Source organism: Micropterus dolomieu, linkage group LG22 (assembly GCF_021292245.1).
Source record: "Micropterus dolomieu isolate WLL.071019.BEF.003 ecotype Adirondacks linkage group LG22, ASM2129224v1, whole genome shotgun sequence".
Lineage (NCBI taxonomy): Eukaryota > Metazoa > Chordata > Actinopteri > Centrarchiformes > Centrarchidae > Micropterus > Micropterus dolomieu.
Window position 1 is genome coordinate 27,815,129 of NC_060171.1, and position 18,074 is coordinate 27,833,202.

An 18,074-nucleotide genomic window follows, 5' to 3' on the forward strand; every position below is an offset into this window, starting at 1 on the left:
AAACATAAATCAAAGGGTAGTTGTTTCCTTTCAGTACACCATGAATGTAATTTCATGAATGTTTTAAACGACTGTGATGTCTGCATTAGTAGCCACTAGAACTAATACAGCTAAAAGGAACAGCTGTATATTGTAACAAAACTCTAACAAATGGACCTACCTTGTACGCTTATCCTACCTCTAACCTAATTCTACCCCTAACCCTCGAACCAAGTCTTTACCTTAAAGCAGATCCTTAAACTTTTGGGGTCCAGCATTTTGGTCCCCTCTAAGCTGTCATCCCCCACAAGTATAGTGCAATCCCCAGTTTTGGGGACCCCAGAATATAGTAAAACAAGCGTCCAATCCCATCTGAAATATTACGAGCTCCCAAAGTGAACATTAGGGAGGAGGAATTTTGTGTAGTGAGGAGTTCCCCTTTGAGGGAACTCGAACTGCGTCGGTGATGACACTATGGGAACACCTCTGGGCGTGGCAGGGCTGAAATCATGAATGAAACTACTCCAATCCTATTGGCGTTGCTAGAACGGTAGCGTGTGACGGCGTAACTGGAGGCGTATATAAGCACGTCGGCACACCGGACAAATTAGCTTTTTTCTATTCAGCAGGCACTCTGGCATGTTTGAGACTACTCAGAAGGAGGCTTCCACAAGAAGATCTAGTTACCTGGAAGGAGAAGCAGAGGAGATGGCTGGTGAGCAGTTCAGGCAGTGTGTCTTTCCATGCCCGCGCTACATCACGGCTGGGGACACTCATGCCCTGTGTGTTTCCTGTCTGGGGATGCCGCATGCCCAGGCAGCTCTCGAGGGGGGCTTGCGGCCACTGCCCCTGAGGATGCGGCTCTCTTTTCCGAAGACGGCTGGATGCGCTCTCCCCGTGGCTCGCGCCCGGCGGTCGCTGAGGCGGTGCGGCGGCTTCGGTCATGGGGCGCCCAGCGCTACATCTCCGAGGGCAGCTGGAAAACGATCAGGCTCACACACCGTGGGTCGCCGGCGAGTTTTCCCTGGCGGTCCTCCGCATCAGGGTGCCACTGGGGACCTACGCATAACACCGGCCCCGAGGGGCTGGATCCCTTGGCGGATGTTGTAGAAGCATGGCGGAGCCTTGCAAACATTTCCCCGTGGGTCCTGCGCACCGTAGTGGATGGCTACAGGCCATGGACTGCGTTCCTAGGGGTGGTGTGGGACTCGACGACGATGTGGGCCCACCTGTCGCCTGCACGTGTCAGGTCCATTTGGTCCTCAGGTGACCCGAGTGAAGCTAGGCCGCACCATCACTGTGAAACACTTTCAGAGGGTGTTGGGTATCATGGGGGCAGCGTCCAGCGTAATCCCGTCTGGCCTGCTGCACATGAGAGCCCTGCAGTGGTGGTTAAAGTCCAAGGAATTCTGCCCGAGGGGAAATCCGTTCCGTCTGATACGGGTTACGAGCAGAGGAGGAAGCCTTGGTTCCTGTCCCAGGGTCCCGTGTTGGGAGCGTCATGTCGCCGTACAATTATTCGACAGACGCCTCACTCGCGGGGTGGGGCGCGGTCATGGACGGCCGCTTTGCGAGAGGCTCCTGGCAGGAGCATCATTTCTCTTGGCACATAAATTGCCTGGAAATGTTGGCGGTTTTCAGAGCTTTGAGGAGTTTTCTGCCCACTCTCTGCGGTTGCCACGTCCTTGTCAGTACCGACAACACGGCAGTGGTGGCCTATTTGAATCACCAGGGGGGTCTGCGCTCGCGCCCGTTATGCAAACTGGCACATGAGATCCTTCTGTGATCCCGGCAGAGACTGCTGTCCCTCAGAGCGACATACATCCCTGGGGCCCAGAATCAGGGAGCAGACCTGCTGTCGAGACAGGGGCTGAGGCCCGGGGAATGGAGACTCCACCCCCAGGTGGTGGAGTTATTATGCGAAAGGTTCGGCCCCATAGACGTGGACTTTTTTGCGTCACGAGAGACTACGCACTGTCCCCTGTGGTTCTCCCTCTCGCCCCCAGTCCTGCTAGGGCTGGATGCCATGGTGCAGATGTGGCCGAGGCTGCGCCTGTATGCCTTTCCGGCCCGAGTGTGGTTCTCGGACATAATATCGCTCCTCGAGGACCCGCCATGGCAGGTCCCCCTGAGGAGGGACCTGTTGTCTCAGGCGGAGGGCCAGGTCTTTCACACTTGCCCCGCCCTGTGGAGACTGTGGGTCTGGACCCTGAGGGGGCCCAGTTCCTGGAGGCGGGCCTGACGGCGGAAACAGTCGAGACGCTGCTCAGCTCCAGAGCCCCGTCCACGAGAAGGACGTATGGCCTGAAGTGGAATGTGTTTGCCACCTGGTGTAGAGAACGGGCGGTGGACACAGTTACCTGCCCGGTGACTATGGTACTGGAGTTCCTCCAGGAGCGTTTCTCTGCTGGCCTTTCCCCATCCACACTTAAGGTGTATGTGGCTGCCATGACGGCGTTCCACGCCCCTCTGAGGGATGGGCCTCTGGGGAGGCTTCCACTGGTCATGCGCTTCCTCCGTGGAGCCCGGAGGATGAGACCCGTGACTCAATCCAGGGTTCCCACTTGGGACCTGGCGGTAGTTCTCGAAGCGCTGGCTGAGGCCCCCTTCAAACCCCTGGAGTCGGCTGAGGCCAAGCACCTGACCCTTAAGATGGCCTTTCTCCTCGCTATCACCTCTCTGAGGAGGGTGGGGGATCTCCAGGCACTTTCAGTTTCTCCTCAATGCCTGGAGTTTGCCCGGGGAGGGTCAGAGCCATCCTGCACCCCTGTCCGGGCTATGTCCCTAAGGTTCTGTCCAGGTTGGCAGGGTCTACGGTGCTGCAGGCGTTTCATCCCCCACCTCATGTGACGGCGGAGGACGGGAGACTTCATCTGCTCTGCCCGGTCAGAGCACTGAGTATTTACACTCTGAGGTCCTACCAGTGGAGGAAAGCAGACCAGTTGCTGGTGTGTTTCGGGTCCCCCAAGGCAGGGCTCCCCGCTTCTAAACACACGATCAGCAACTGGATTGTTCAGACTATTTCCCTGGCCTATCAGGTGCGTGGGTTACCTTCACCTGTGGCCGTAAGGGCGCACTCTACTCGAGGCTCCACGTAGGGGCTTCGCTCCAGGATTTGTGTGAGGTAGCTTTTCCTCACACTTTCATCCGGTTTTACAGTCTGGACCTTCCTTCTGCACCCGGCACCCTTGCGCTCTCCTCTTAGTCGTGCCTAAGGTTACTGCACGCTGGGGGGGCAGGCGGAGGCTTCAGCGTGGAATAGTGGGTATTCTCGTTCCCATAGTGTCATCACCGATGCAGTTCGAGTTCCCTCGAAGGGGAACGTCTCGGGTTACGTATGTAACCCTTGTTCCCCGAAAAGGGGAACGAGACACTGCGTCGGTCCGCCACACCTCGCCCCGCCTGGAGTGCCTTTCTTCATAGCAAAGAGCTAATGTGTCCGGTGTGCCGGCGTGCTCCGGGTTATATTCTATCTGTAGATGGTCATGCTGAAGATCCACTTTGAATTCTACATCAGTGTGCTGGCTCTACTTCAACTCATTGTGATCATACACAAAACAGATGCACTGGTAACACAAAAAGCCTGTACACAGAAACCAGCATATCACTACTCACACATATTGCTTACACACCCACAGCTCTGAGTCAGACCACATACAGTAGTTTGGTCAAACAAGTCCTATCTGTCTCTATGTATAGCCAAACTGTAAAAAAAAAAAGAAAAGAGACCTACATGTGTGTTGTATGTACTGTACGCACATACAACACAGTTTTTAAGTAGACATCAGTGACATGTACAACATTTGCTGCTCTGTAAAAAAACAACTGTGTAGTTAATCTCATGCTCTGTCACTCCTGTTTCTGCAGGTCTGTTTCTGCTCCCGCCTGTTCAGATGGCCCAGACACCAGCCAGCATGTGCACACCCTTGAAGACGCTCAACGACAGCCTCAGCCACAGGCGACGGTACATGGTGAGAGAATGCTGGCATGTTTGCAAGCATCTGAATGTGGAAGCACGTGTAAAGTTGCCTTGCAGGTGGAAAGTCAGTGGTCCTAATATCTGGACCAGCCCGGAAGATCAGAGCAGTGGAAGTGAATGAGCAGTATAATCCTATCCCTCAATGACTGTTGTTTTAAAGGAAATTTTCATCCTAAAATAAACACATTCTACATTTTGTCATCTGTGTATGACGTTCTGTGTATTCTAAAGGTCTAGCATTGTCCAGTTCTACTGAAATCAGGGATTTCCTGGCATTCCCTGAATGACTTTCACCTGACTACAACCAACAGAAGGCATAAAATAATAATAGTGATAACAGCAAGAGAAGCAAAAAGTGAAAAATTGTTATCTGTACAAATAAAACTTAAAAGGGGCAAGCCATCAATTTAGTACATATATACCCTTGCGAGGGACAAGTTTGATTGCCCTTTTAGTTGTGACAGACCTGTCATGTTATCGGTGGAGCGTGTGCAAATGTATGAGAGATGTGGAATATTTTGCGTGTGAGAGAACACAGACCTCTTTTTCTGCAAATCCAAGATGTTGTTCACTGACAATTGTTGTTTCACTGCACCATTATTTTGGCGTCTTATGAATCCATGTGGAACTTGTATGTGCATGATACAAACAAACACCAAAAGCAGCAACTACTAATCCAACTGGCAGAAATGATTTCATCTCATTGGCCCACATGGAGACTGGATCATAAATACAACATTACATTTTATGGCTGCCTTACTGCCTTACTTACTGTTACTGAACAGTTTGGAGTGGTGTGTGATTTTGAAAGAAGTTATATGTAAATGGATTAGTTTTCATAGTAAACGTCACAACCAATTCCTCAAACATGTAAAAAGGTGTTACAGCTGTCTGATTTATGCACATCTCATATCTTCATTTTTCTCTCTCTTTTTCTTTGCTTTACAGAAGCACAACTTCCCAATCAACTACACCATCAGGGTTCATCATAACGAAGTCTTTAGACTGTCAAACATTAGCAGAATGGTAAAAGTCATGACACTGTCCCTTGATTTATTGACCCCTTTACTTTTCCTATCAGAGGACATGGTGAAAGTGATCCCTCAGATGACGTTTGCCAAGTATTGCAATGCCTGTGACTCTATGCCACCAGTCAAAAGTCTGACTAATCCAACTCTAGTAACACCTGAACCTTCATAACAATAGTTTACCTGTTCCCCCTCCTCTTTGTTTCTTCCCTATACACTGTTTAGTGCTATATGCTGATGTGCTTTAGTGTACATATAAGATACATATGATAAAATATCAAAATAAATTAGTCAAACTTCTTTAACATTTTCATCTCTCTCCCCTCCCCACCTGTCCCCTCCAGAGGTTACAGGTGGAGGGGTTGGATGAGCTGGTTCTCCAGAGGTTGTGGTTCCAGGTCAACCAAGGCATTTTAAAAAAGGTAGGAAAAGGGTTCTGCATTAAGCTGCTATTTGTCAGGCCAATCATTTTATTTCCTGTGTATAAACAGTTTATGTAATCTGTTAAAAAATTGTTTAGTAGTAGTTTAATTTTCCTTCTCTCCCAGCTGCCTGAACAGTCCTGAACAGTTAAAATGATTACACCACCGGTAAAATCTTATGTATTAATTTAAATTAATTTAAATTGTGTATGTGTCCACTTAATTCAATAGTCTTCAATTCACATTTTCAAGATTGGAATTTATATTGTAAGTTACCACTTCAGAACCACTTCGCTTGTCCTGTCCATATTTTAAACTACCCTTGGCTACAGTTTCAGATATTAAAAGGACACAACATCAATGGTGCATACTGTCTGCATAGTATAGTAAACATTGGAGCAGTTTTAAAAGTATAAATGGAAAACAATGGCGCTTCTTCACCATCACTATCGATCTCTCTAAAGTTATTCAATTTATATTGTGTGTGTGTGTAATTGTGTGAAAAACAAAGCATGTGTCTCTTGCAGGTCTCTGTTTCTTTTGACATCTATAAAGCTATAAAAAAGTAATTCAAGTTGATTGAGGGTTATAAAATGCTAACTGCTGAAGAGTGACCATCACGGCGTCGTACATTGTGTCGCACAGATAAAATGCTGTCCACACAGAAAAATGGGTTGTAGAGCTTCCAGTGAAGTTGGAGCATTCAAGCTGAATTAGGAAGGCACTGATTGCAAATAACTGCCAATAGAGTTATGTCAAACTGTGTTTGTTGTTGGTCTCTCTCACCTACTCTCTCTCCCCTGTGCGTTCATATGTAAACAAGTATGTACCACTTGCAACAACCATAAACAGCACACGTTACCCACTATTGGGTAAAAGGTGAATGGGACAGCTTCTACTTGCTACACAGTCCAACACAACAAATCAAACACGAACGTGATCAAAGTTGAACTTTCAAATATGGTTCGTCACAGAACAGACTGCGCCCAAAACATGACGACATTTATCTCAGCTGCTCGGCCCAAGTATACCCCACAAGTATACAAGTATATCCAGCTGAAGCCATTATAAAAAAAGTTAATATGAGCCCTTCAGTTGGGTATTATTAAAACAACCTGATAGTTAGGATCATCTTAGAGCTCATAGCAATAAAAACAGGCCAAGTTGTATTAGCACTGAAAAAGTTCCACTGAGAAATAAAACACAGTCATTAAAAATGATTTTGTGAAACTGTTTGTTTGACAATCTTCAGATTTGGCCCGGTGGACAAAGACATGCGGCTTAGGTTGATTTGTGACTCTAAATTGTCCTTGATGTCAGCTGGGATTGGCTCCAGCCCCCCGCGACCCTGTACGCAGGATAAACGGTTGACGATGGATGGTTGGAGTAGAGGTTGCAAATTTAGCAACTATTAATCAAAGAAATAAAGATAACCTAGTTGTGCGTTCAAGCCACAACAATATACAGTATGACTTTCAGCGTAAAATAATGTGGTCTAATTAATGAATGAATGCAAACAAAAGGTGCCTAAGGAAAACAAAATAATAATAAAAAAATAATGCATTTGAGTGATTCAAGTGTTTTTAAAAGCATTTAGTTTTGACTACGTTATACTATATTTAGTATATACTGTACAAGTCAGAGGCCTGAATGAAAGAGAGAGTTGAGCCTGTTGCAGCTGTCTATAAGTTTAAGAGCATCTTGTTTCAATCTTGCTCTTTGAAATTTCAGATCATCCGGGTTATGCCACTGAGACATCCTTCACGTCCATATACCGCTGAGTTGGAAAGACGCTTCAGGGATGCAGAGGGAGTCTTTGTACAGGCGTATCCCGCTGAGGTAACCTAAGGTTCATGAATCTGTACCACAGCTGTATTGAATTCCTCTTCAAATGAAGCAATTCAGTTAGTAAGTGAATTTCCCTTAGACTGTAAAGGTCAGAGGATATTTGGCAGGAGATGGATGTCACATTTATTCTATTTATCAGTATTGGGAGTGAATGCCCTTATCGTTAGAAAATGAAATGCGGGTTCTATTTATGGCCCAGCAATAGTTCAGTCAAGCTGTATTCAGTACACTTATTGATCGTTGATCAGTCAAGTATGAGCAGGGTAATGAGTACTAGGCCAGCCTGCTAAATTTGGTTTCTCTCTAATGGTGACTCATCTAAACTGGTATTTTATCAAAAATCAAACATTCCAGTCCAGTTTGTTCAGTTTGAACTTGAGTACTCTTTGACCTCTGTATAAAACCATGTTGGCCAGCAGTAAAAGTGATAAAAGCACTTTGTAAACCAGTTTATAAATGTCAGTCTTTGACTTTTGCACAATTTACACAGCTGTCAAATCAATCATCATGTGTGGCCTTGTGTTGAAGCAGGCAGTGAGTCTAATGTCAGCACACAGCAAGTATGGACTGATCACAGCCAGAGGAGATGCCTTCATTTTGATCCAAATCTTGTTTTTTCTTTCTTGTGATTTACAGTGAAATGTGTATTATCTGTCATCAGTTTTACTAAATAATTTGATTAAATACACATGCAAAGTTGAGAATCATGCCTCAGTGGGGTTTGCCATTTGAATTATTCATATCACTTGGTATTACAAGGATTTGACAGTTACCAGGCCCCTTTCTGGTTAGCCTCAGGCCCCCACACTACTCCGTTTTAGTTTAATGAAACTACAGCAGCGTTTTAGCTGTGTTTTAGAGTTGATCTCTGTCTATGCTAAAATGGGCATGCATGTGCCGGTGTAAACATGAAGCAGATGGTCCTCAGCTTTACAAGAATTAGATGGTCCTCAGTTTTATTACCCCAGGTGGCTGTAATGGTCTAACCTCCCAACATCTCAGGCCCCATCGTATTGTAAAACAGCAAAAATTATGACCTAAAACGGAGAAGTTTGAAAACGCTGCCGACCCCATTTTTCGTTTCAAAACTCTGGAGAGTGTTTGAGTGGGGATGGGCAAAAACAGAGGACTTTAGAAATGATGATGCAGACACTCATGTTTGGCTCTCTGATTAGGTCTCATACGTCATGCAAAGTAGAAACACAATGCTACTGACAGAGTTTTTGACAGGGTATTTTTCTTAAAATATTTTGTACTTTTCAGATAACCTACACTTGTACTCTGCATGTCACCATAGACTCCCAGTTTGTTGTCCAGCGCCACAGCTGCTTTTAACGCCCGTGTAACATTCAGGAACAATCCCAGCTCGTTATTGATCCATGCAAAATAAAATCTGGTGTGGTTCTTCGTCTGTAGAACTTTATTCTTTTGTCAAATCTTCTGTAACTACGGAATAGACTATCTGCTTCATGTATACACCGGTACACACATGTCCAGTGTACCTGAATGGCCACTGGATGTGCGTTTTCAGTCGTTTTAGTATAGACAGACATCAACTCTGAGAGCAGCTAAAATGCTGCTGTGGACGGAGATCATATTGGTTCACTATTAGTGATAAAATTGATGACACTTAATGGCTCTAAATGTTACTATTTTAGAGTTTTCTTTTAAGTGCAATTATTTGAAACAGGGCCCATTGACTGTAGGAGCAGACAAGGCTAAAGTTCAGTATAGACTCTGATATATATTTACATATTATGGATTAAAACCATCTGTCTGCCTTTTCTGCTTTTTCTTCCATCAGGCCATGATAATCTTGTGCGTACAGTATTGACGTTGCATAACGGCCATATACACTCTTGAACAAAATCTTAAGACCGGGGGAAACATTGCAAGTATTCGCATTTCGTGCTGGTGGATCATAACCGGGTTGTAAGTACTGCTTCAAAATGCCAAAAGAAGAAACAGGAGCAAGAGACAAAAAATAGAGAGTAGGCAATTTATTGAAAACTGCATTTAAACTCAAACAGGCTGTTCATCAGCTGATCAAATGTTTAAGACCATAGCCCAAAAATAAACCTACAACAGAATTAAAAGTGTCAAAAAAGGACTCAGTAGTGAGTAGCCCCACCGTTCTTGTTGATCACTTCAAACACTCGTTTCGGCATGCTTGATGCGACTGTTCCCAGGAGGCTGCTGGGAACGTTGCTCCATGTGGTGAAGATGGCTTCACGAAGGGCATCCACGGTCTGGAACTGACGTCTGTTTTTGTAAACTTCCCTTGCCATCCATCCCCAAATGTTCTCAATGGGATTTAGATCAGGAGAACAAGCAGGATGGTCCAAAAGAGCAACGTTATTCACCTGGAAGAACACCTTTGTCAGGCAGACTTTGTGAATTGAAACGTTGTCCTGTTGAAAGACCCAGTCATTACCGCACAGACGGGGGCCCTCAGTCAAGAGGGATGCCCGCTGCAACATGTCCACATAGCCAGTCGCCGATTGACGCCCCTGGACAACCTGAAGCTCCATTTTCCCATTGAAGGAAAAAGCACCCCAAATCATGATGGAGCCTCCTCCACTGTGCTGCGTAGAAAACATCTCCGGTGGGATCTCCTTGTCATGCCAGTAACGGTGGAAGCCATCAGGAAAGTCCAGGTTAATTTTTTTTTCGGCAGAGAATAAAACTTTCTTCCACCTTTCAATGTGCCATGTTTGGTGCTCCCTTGCAAATTCCAAACGGGCAAGTTTGTGGTGTGGGAGGAGACGTGGCCTTTGAAGACGTTTTTTGTTCTTGAAGCCCTTCTCTCGCAGATGACGTCTTATGGTTATTGGGCTACAGTCAGCATCAGTAAGTGCCTTGATTTGGGTCGAGGATCTACCTGTGTCGTCACGGACAACCTGTCGGATCCTGCGGCTCACTGCAGGTGAAATTTTTTTGGGTCTACCACTTGACTTTTTTGTCCCATAACTCTCAGGATCTTTTAAGAAATGTAAAATGACTATCTTACTGTATCCAACCTTGGCAGCGATGGCGCGTTGCGAGAGGCCTTGCTTGTGCAGCTCAACAATCCTGCCACGTTCAATGAGAGAAAACCTTTTTGCCTTTGCCATCAGGAGATCATGACAGTGTGACTGCCTGAAGATCAATGACACGAAAGCCATATTTTTGTGCAGATTTGACCTTTTTATGCCTATGGTCTTAAACTTTTGATCAGCTGATGAACAGCCTGTTTGAGTTTAAATGCAGTTAAATAAAATAAATTGCCTACTCTCTATTTTTTGTCTCTTGCTCCTGTTTCTTCTTTTGGCATTTTGAAGCAGTACTTACAACCCGGTTATGATCCACCAGCGCGAAATGCGAGTACTTGCAATGTTTCCCCCGGTCTTAAGATTGTATATCACATTTTCAAATACTAAACTGAACATAGATCCACATCCATTTACTTCACATTTAGTCTCTCATTCATGTGCATGTGTCTTTTCTGTTTTCTTGTGTGGCCAGATGTTCCAGCAGGAACTTCCAGATACTATCCAGGAGACCTGGGATCATTTAACAGAAGAGCCTGACAGAGTGCCAGAGTCCAGCTGGCGATTTGCTTCCCCAAAATCCCTTCTGGACAACTTCTGCCACACCATGCACTGCCTCTTCAGAGAGTGCTTTGCCAGCACAGAAGCACAGCAGGACTGTGAGTTTAACAAAGCAAACGTGAAACCCTGCACGCTGTAACTGTTCTATTTTCTAATATGACTGTACAATAAAAAAAACACAGACTAGCAGACAAACATAGCACAAACAGCACACGCTGTGAGAACAATTTAAAATAAATCATAAAATTGTTGCACACCTGTTCATTCATACGGTAGCTTGAAAGAAGATTTAGTTGTAGAATAGTGCACTGGAGGACAACTGAAGTTGACGAAGCCTTTATGGCTCCCTGTCTACGTTCAACAAGACCCCAGCATATCACCAACAGATGCACGTGTTTAGTGTTATGTTCACTTAAAGGGCATACCATTCTTAAATAATTATTCTGTTAAATTAAGATTTTTTAAATTGACAGACAGGACATGCCTAAACCTTAGCGCAATGTAATGTTTGTTAGAAGGAAACTTTAGGTAATGGTCTGCTAGAATAATGCTACATTGGTGATACACAAGATGATATTTCCCCCCCTGATATTCACCCCACTCAGTCCTTCCTGTTAGAGAAGCCCTAACATGTTGAGATTGAACGCATGTGACTACATTCATGAAGGACAGCGCTACACTGTGCTCATGTGGGCTTTAATCCAGCCGCATAGGATTTAATAAGGAAATCAACATATAAAGCTTTAATTTCTATCTTTTACACTATGTGTTTCACAGTTCATCTCCAAATTTCAAATGGCAGTGTGCGTCAATGTGACAGAATCTGTAAGTAAACATGCTGCAGTAGCACAAATCACTTCAGCAGCCAAAGTGTGACACATATCAGATGGCGATGTGCGAAGCATGACAGCACGACATCACTGTCCTTCTCAGCTGAGTCAGAAGACAATCGCTGATAAGTTCTTTGTTCCTTGTATGGATTTGTTTACGACATTCCTGTATTTTATATATGTCATCTTTGTCGATTCACATCTAAGAAGCAGTGAATGCAAAAGGTGAAATGTGCTAGTGTTACAAAATGATTAAATCTACATGTAAGCCTGCACTGAATCAAATCATCTTAATCAAAATCAAGTTAAAAATCCTTCCATACAGGAAATCCTCATATGACGTGCTCTACCCACTGTGCTTTTAACCCATTCGTATCAGGCTGCTGTCACAGATAAACCTGTGTTTGTGACTGTCACAGAGGCTTTATTCTGTCACTGTAGCTATGCACAAACATCACCGCCAATCTACAGAATTAAATTACAGAAACTAAGTACCAAATTAAGTTAGGTTTCAATCTTATTTTAGAATACTCGGGTGGTCCATAACATAAATCCAATTTGAATGTCAAATGTCTGTACAGTAAAGCCATCCAGTGTCCCACACTAATCAGGTAGAGGGTCACGAAGCTCCGTGGGATAACTCACATTGACCTAGTAAAAGAATTGTTGGCTATTTTGGGAAATACTCTTTTTCACTTTTTTGCAGAGAATTAGAATTAATTAAAATAACACCATTCTGATGTCTGCTCGCTAATTAGCTTAGTATAAAGACTAGAAGCAGTCTTTAAGCTTACCTTTTCCAAAGGTAACAGAATCCGCCTACCAGCGCCTCTAAAGCTCACCATATCTTGTTTGTTTAATCAAAAACTAAAGTGTAAAATGGTAATTTGTCGGGCTATGGCTGGGAGTAGTATCCTAACTTCCTGAAGTCTTCGCTAGTTGTTTGGCAACTGTTCCTGGTCAAGTAGTAGTATGACACATAAGCCCCTTTACAACAGCAAATTTAAGTTTTTACGCTTAGGTTTTTGTACATATGTAACAAACTAGATATATCACATGAATTATTAATCTTTAGATGTGCTGGTAGGTGGATTTGGACAGAGCCAGGCTAGCTGTTTCCAAGGCAAGGCAAGGCAAGGCAAGTTTATTTGTATAGCACATTTCAACAACAAGGTAATTCAAAGTGCTTTACATAAAACATAAAAGCAACAGGGAAATTAAAAAAATACACCTAAAAAAATAATAAAAGTTACAGTGCAGTGTACAATCAGGGTTAAAAGAGTTAAATGAAAAATAAAAACAGGCTGAGGGGTTGAGCAAATAATTGAGTTACAATTATTTTGTATGAGGGCCATCCATCTTATCTAACTCTCGGCAAGAAAGTGAATAAGCGTATTTCCCAAAATGTCGAATTTTTCCTTTAAGCACTTGCTGCAACATGCAGAAAAATATACATTTCATGTACACCACAGAGTATCTTTTAAATGTACCTTTTTTCTATACTTCATCCTGTATGTATTTGGAGCATCCAGAATATACTTTGCTTGCAGATGAAAAAAGTTGTTCTTGTGATAAAATAGATGATTCACTTTTTCAGGAAGTCTGTGTGGTTTGGTAATTAGCCAGATACTATTACATTAATATGCTGCTACAGTGGTCCAAGTCTCTGTGGTTTAATCACATTCTGCTGCGACTACTTTGTATGTGACTCCTCAAAAAGGTGAAACCTGAGAGGAAAATCCTGCTTAAGTTTAGTAGCTCTGTACTAAAGCTCATACAGTATACAGTATATACATATGGATGGAGGGAGAAGTGGACCAGATCCATGATGTGACATTAAAACATGTGGCGAGAGACATTGCATACGATAGTCAATCAACCAGACACTCAGTCGGTGAGAAATGAAGGAGTAAATGCTTAATGAAGTTTCTCTTCTCTTTTCAGACTGTGGTGTTTCTTATTCGAGGAAAGGCAGGAAGAAAGACTTACAGCCCAAAAGCTGAGAAGACCACAGCGGGGTGAAGTTGTCCAGGTTTATACTGATAAGGGATTGGTATCATAATCTCACTTGAGGAAAAGGGAGAGGGGTAAAAGGACAACATTTAGGTACAGAAACAGTATTCATGGCGATTTTAGGAGCATATGGACTTTCCGCTAACAATGAAATAAAGCTCAATTGGAAGTAAAAACTCCAACCCCTACGATATTCCTATTCTGTCAGTCAGTCAGGATACCTGAACTATTTGTCTCTTGATGACATTGCAGATTGATGCTTTGATACTTTCAAGCTCTGGAAGAGATTTGTTCATGGTCACATATATCGTACATAAAGTGATGTATGATCAGTAAATTAGATAGATTCTTTTCTACGGTGGATTTTTTTTACGAAGGAGGGTGCAAGCTGCTTATTCCTTGTCAGCGGAGGGTTCACTTCCCCTGGAGTGAGGACATCCCTGTGGCTTTGCCAAATCCCTGCCAAGAAAGCTTGTGATGTGCTCCAATAGGCCTGTATGGTTCACCTCACAGACCAACAAGATGCAGCAAGACAGACTATACATTGGACTGTTATTATATCGAGAAAGTTCAAACTACTGTTTTCTCTTCCCTTTTCAGGTGTTGTCTTTGCGTCTCTTTCCCACGGCTTTCATATAAAGTGTTATTTTTAGAACTGTGCCATAGGCGCACATAACGTATTTAAATGCTGTAAAAACAAGTTTGCAAATTTTTGCCCCCTTCCATGTATTTCTCCATGCACAAAGAGTGAGTGTTGAACCCGGGCAAACAACGCCATACAATAATCTCTCTCCGTCCAAGCTATGCATTCCTATATTTACTCTATATTTTGTGGAGTTTTATTTTTTAACCCCAGGCAACTATTGAATATGTTGCTGACTTGTATACCTGTTATCAGTAACATCACAGTCAGAATTTGTTTAAACTTTATAATCAGGCCCCAAATCTAGATAAAATTATCTTAAATACATAAATAATTTTTATAAAATGACATGGAAACTATTTGCACTTCTGAAAATGTGCAAGTACAATGGTCACAATTTGTCAAAGGGAACAAAATTGGCATCCCAGACTGGTTTGGGGTATTTTCAGTAACTCCTTCTTGATTTTCAGCTTTTAACATGTGAGAAATCCCTGCATGAAAGCTGTAAAAAATTAAACCTGAAACTCAACTTAATACAATTGCAGACATTACAGGTATGGCATAGTGATTCTCAACATTCAGATCTTTTGCACTTTCAAATTTTAGTTTTGCTCCAACAAATTCTGACTTTACTTCAAAGCACATCATTACATCCTGCCATTTTCTTTTCTGTGTGTTAACTTGTCAGGTGTTGATGAAATAAGAAAACACCTATATTATTGAGATCATACTTTAGTTTAATAGGCAACGTATAAATTATAATCTGTGAAAACAGGCAGAAAAATGAAGATGTCAACTTTATTTGTTCAGAATATCACGCATTGTCAGTGGAACTTACAGGCCTATATCAGCGATGATTCTTGACAGACAAAACTACATGCATGGGAAAAACCTGGGGAGAGGCAGCTTTTAGATCACATGCTTGCATGAGCTGTGAGGTGTTACCATTTGTGTCAGCTCTTATAGAAATAATCCTTCGTAGAGTCCTGTAACAGGATTTTGTATACAGTGGTGATTCAACACTGCTGTGGGTATATAGATTACCCAGGTTACCACAACAGCAGTCAAAGCCTGCTTGGAGCCACAAGGTTAAAGATCATTTTAAAAATGTACCCTGTTTTTATTTTATTTTTTTACAAACATGGCCAGAGAAATAGTCAGTATGTCCATCGTCCACACCCGTTTATCCCGCTTATGCAGGATCGCAGGCCAAAGAAACAGCCCACACAGAAAATCTTGGGTTGTTAGTTTTCTGAGACCCTGGATTTAAACACATGACCTACAGCTACTAACTTGTTCCAGCTACTAGCCAAATAAAAACATTTCTTTCCGATCTATCTAACAAATTCAGGCAACAGTAAGCATGTTTGCTAATTTGAAAAGTTAGTCGCCTATGCTCTGCCATTGTTGTCAAGACCTGAAGACGTCCAACATGGCTGCTGAGGGGTGCAATTGATCATCTGATGTAATTGTCAGGGTTGGAATGGATCCTTGAATGTCAGTGTTGTCAGTTTTTTTGACTTGCCTCACTTGATTATCAATAATGGTGACATTAAGATCGGGTTAGGTGTTGATAAGCTGGTTGAGAGGTTCTCCACTTCATGGTTCACAGCACATGTATAAAATAAAAACATGTATACTGCTTTGGACATGTAGAGGGCACTATAGCCCTCCTGGGAGTCTTTGGATGACAGAGCACTTCTTCTAAGGCCAAATAAAAACTACCCTCCCTTTTAATGGGTTCATACCTTCAAATTAAGTCTTTTATTAGATAGATAAATGTCCATTTTCACAGAGAGTCCTCTATTGAAGGATATAAAGCCTACGCTTAAGGGTAAAAAGGGCTTTATGTTAGGCTCTTATGATTCATCTATAGGAATCATAATGTATTTAGTGCAACAAATAATTCCTTCATTCTTCCAGTTTGTTCTGTTTTAGTTAAAGTGTATTCAAAACAGACTTGAAGGATAGTTTCTTTTTAGTTTTTAAAAGTGTAAATCAAAGTTTTGCTAAATAGGAAATTAACTCAAGTGAAGAAGCCATTCATTCCCTTTGTGAACATTTTACAGCAGATATAAGAGAAGACATTTGTTAGAAATATAAACTTTAAGTACATCCAACAAGTATGCTATAAATGTTTCAGTTTGGACAACTAAATGTACTGTCCATGACAGTTTTAAGCTGATCTTATTTGATAATCTTAAAACAGACCAGGTGCTAAAAGATGGAGAACGTCTGCTGTGCTGTAGTAATGCTTCCAGGATGCAACCAGGCAAAATCACTGTGATGCATTTATTTTCAGGTCTCTATGTTGCAGACCGTCAGTCACAGTAAAGTGGGTGGGGTCAGTCATTTATAGTGGTGGGCAGGATTATTTTCTCATTGCTTCATGCACTCAATGTTTTTCTAAAGAGCCGTGTTTGTGCATGTAAGTTGCAGTGGTGGCGACTTTATCTCGATGCACCTGGTTCATTGTCTGCAAATCCTGACTTGCTGGTTTAGTCAGTTTATGGTGTAACATTCCCCTATCCCATTATTACTTTGGGGATAACTGTGTTTATTATGATAGCACATGCAGTTGTTACCAGAGTTGGTTTCAAAAACATGCTCAAAAGCCTGTGCAAATAGAAGAATTGGTTATATTTCCACTCAGCAATTAAGATTATTTTTGTGTTTAAAGCTTGGGTAGCATTTTGTTATATTTGTTGCTTTACAGTGATCTTACAGAAATCAAATGCTCTGACACAAAAACAAAATCCAGTATGCCAATTATTTTGGTCTGAATGAAATGATTATCTGGCCTAACTGAGCCCACTTTGCCCATGCTCCTAATTTCGGGGAGTGGCTTTGGAGCGAGGCCTGAGGGGAGGGTTGTTCTACACTGTTGCCTTCCCTAACTTTAAAATGAAATCAAGTCAACAATCAACATTGTAACTGCCATGCTTTATGATGTGTGGCTTAACCAAAAATGAAATAAAGTATCAATTCAATAAAAAAACAAATTACAAAGTGACATTTTCAAAGTTTGCATTACGTGAAATGGTATTTAACCCTCATACTTCGAATAAATAATGCGATGTTTCACTTATAAGCCTCAGGTATTTGTCCCATATAGCTTTGAGTTCCTCCCAGGACTGCACAAAGTGTCTATTTGTGAAAGCTTACTGTATGTATGAAAGTTACAGTTTCAGTTCATGCGTGCACTTCACCTATGATGAATGTTAAAGCCTCGCAAGAAAAATTGTCTCATTCTTCAGGAGGTGGAATGATGATCTTTGAGGATGTATATATATATATATGTCTCACAAATCTTTCACAAGTTTCTAATTTGCTAAGCCTGGTCCTCTTATGCAAAAGACGCTCTAGAATGATAATTATTGTATGTATTGCTATAAATGCCTGTTTATTTTTATTATACTTACTATCAGTTCTATGTAACTGTATGATTGTAACCATAAGAGCATTTTAAGGTGTATTCAGAGATCCCTTATTGTGAACATGAAGTGATATTTCTCACAGCTGTCTGGTAACAGAGATGCGAGAGATTACTGCAAACAGTTGGATGGATGTTGTCTGTGGTCTTTAGAAACAGATGTTTTATGCATAAGATATTGAATATATTTATTTTTTGGAAATGTATAATGCTACATGACAATGCTTTTATGAAAGAAATAAAAATGTAATCGCTTTTTTTATTAACTAACCCTGTGTCCAGAGTCATTAATGAAAAGAGTCTTTAAAT

The 18,074-nt window shown here is 42.3% G+C and overlaps 1 protein-coding gene across 2 annotated transcripts in view; it reads left to right on the plus strand.

The window, feature by feature from the left end:
- The window catches only part of il34 (interleukin 34), a 32,101-nt gene extending 14,088 nt beyond the window's left edge, over positions 1 to 18,013 (plus strand). For both annotated transcript variants that reach the window (XM_046038046.1, XM_046038045.1), the window contains 6 exons: positions 3,847 to 3,950; positions 4,907 to 4,984; positions 5,331 to 5,408; positions 7,140 to 7,247; positions 10,761 to 10,944; positions 13,621 to 18,013. In XM_046038046.1, the coding sequence (XP_045894002.1) occupies positions 3,847 to 3,950; positions 4,907 to 4,984; positions 5,331 to 5,408; positions 7,140 to 7,247; positions 10,761 to 10,944; positions 13,621 to 13,679 (611 nt within the window). In that variant the 3' untranslated portion in view covers positions 13,680 to 18,013. The remainder of the gene's footprint in view (positions 1 to 3,846; positions 3,951 to 4,906; positions 4,985 to 5,330; positions 5,409 to 7,139; positions 7,248 to 10,760; positions 10,945 to 13,620) is intronic.
- The last annotated feature ends 61 nt before the right edge of the window (positions 18,014 to 18,074 follow it).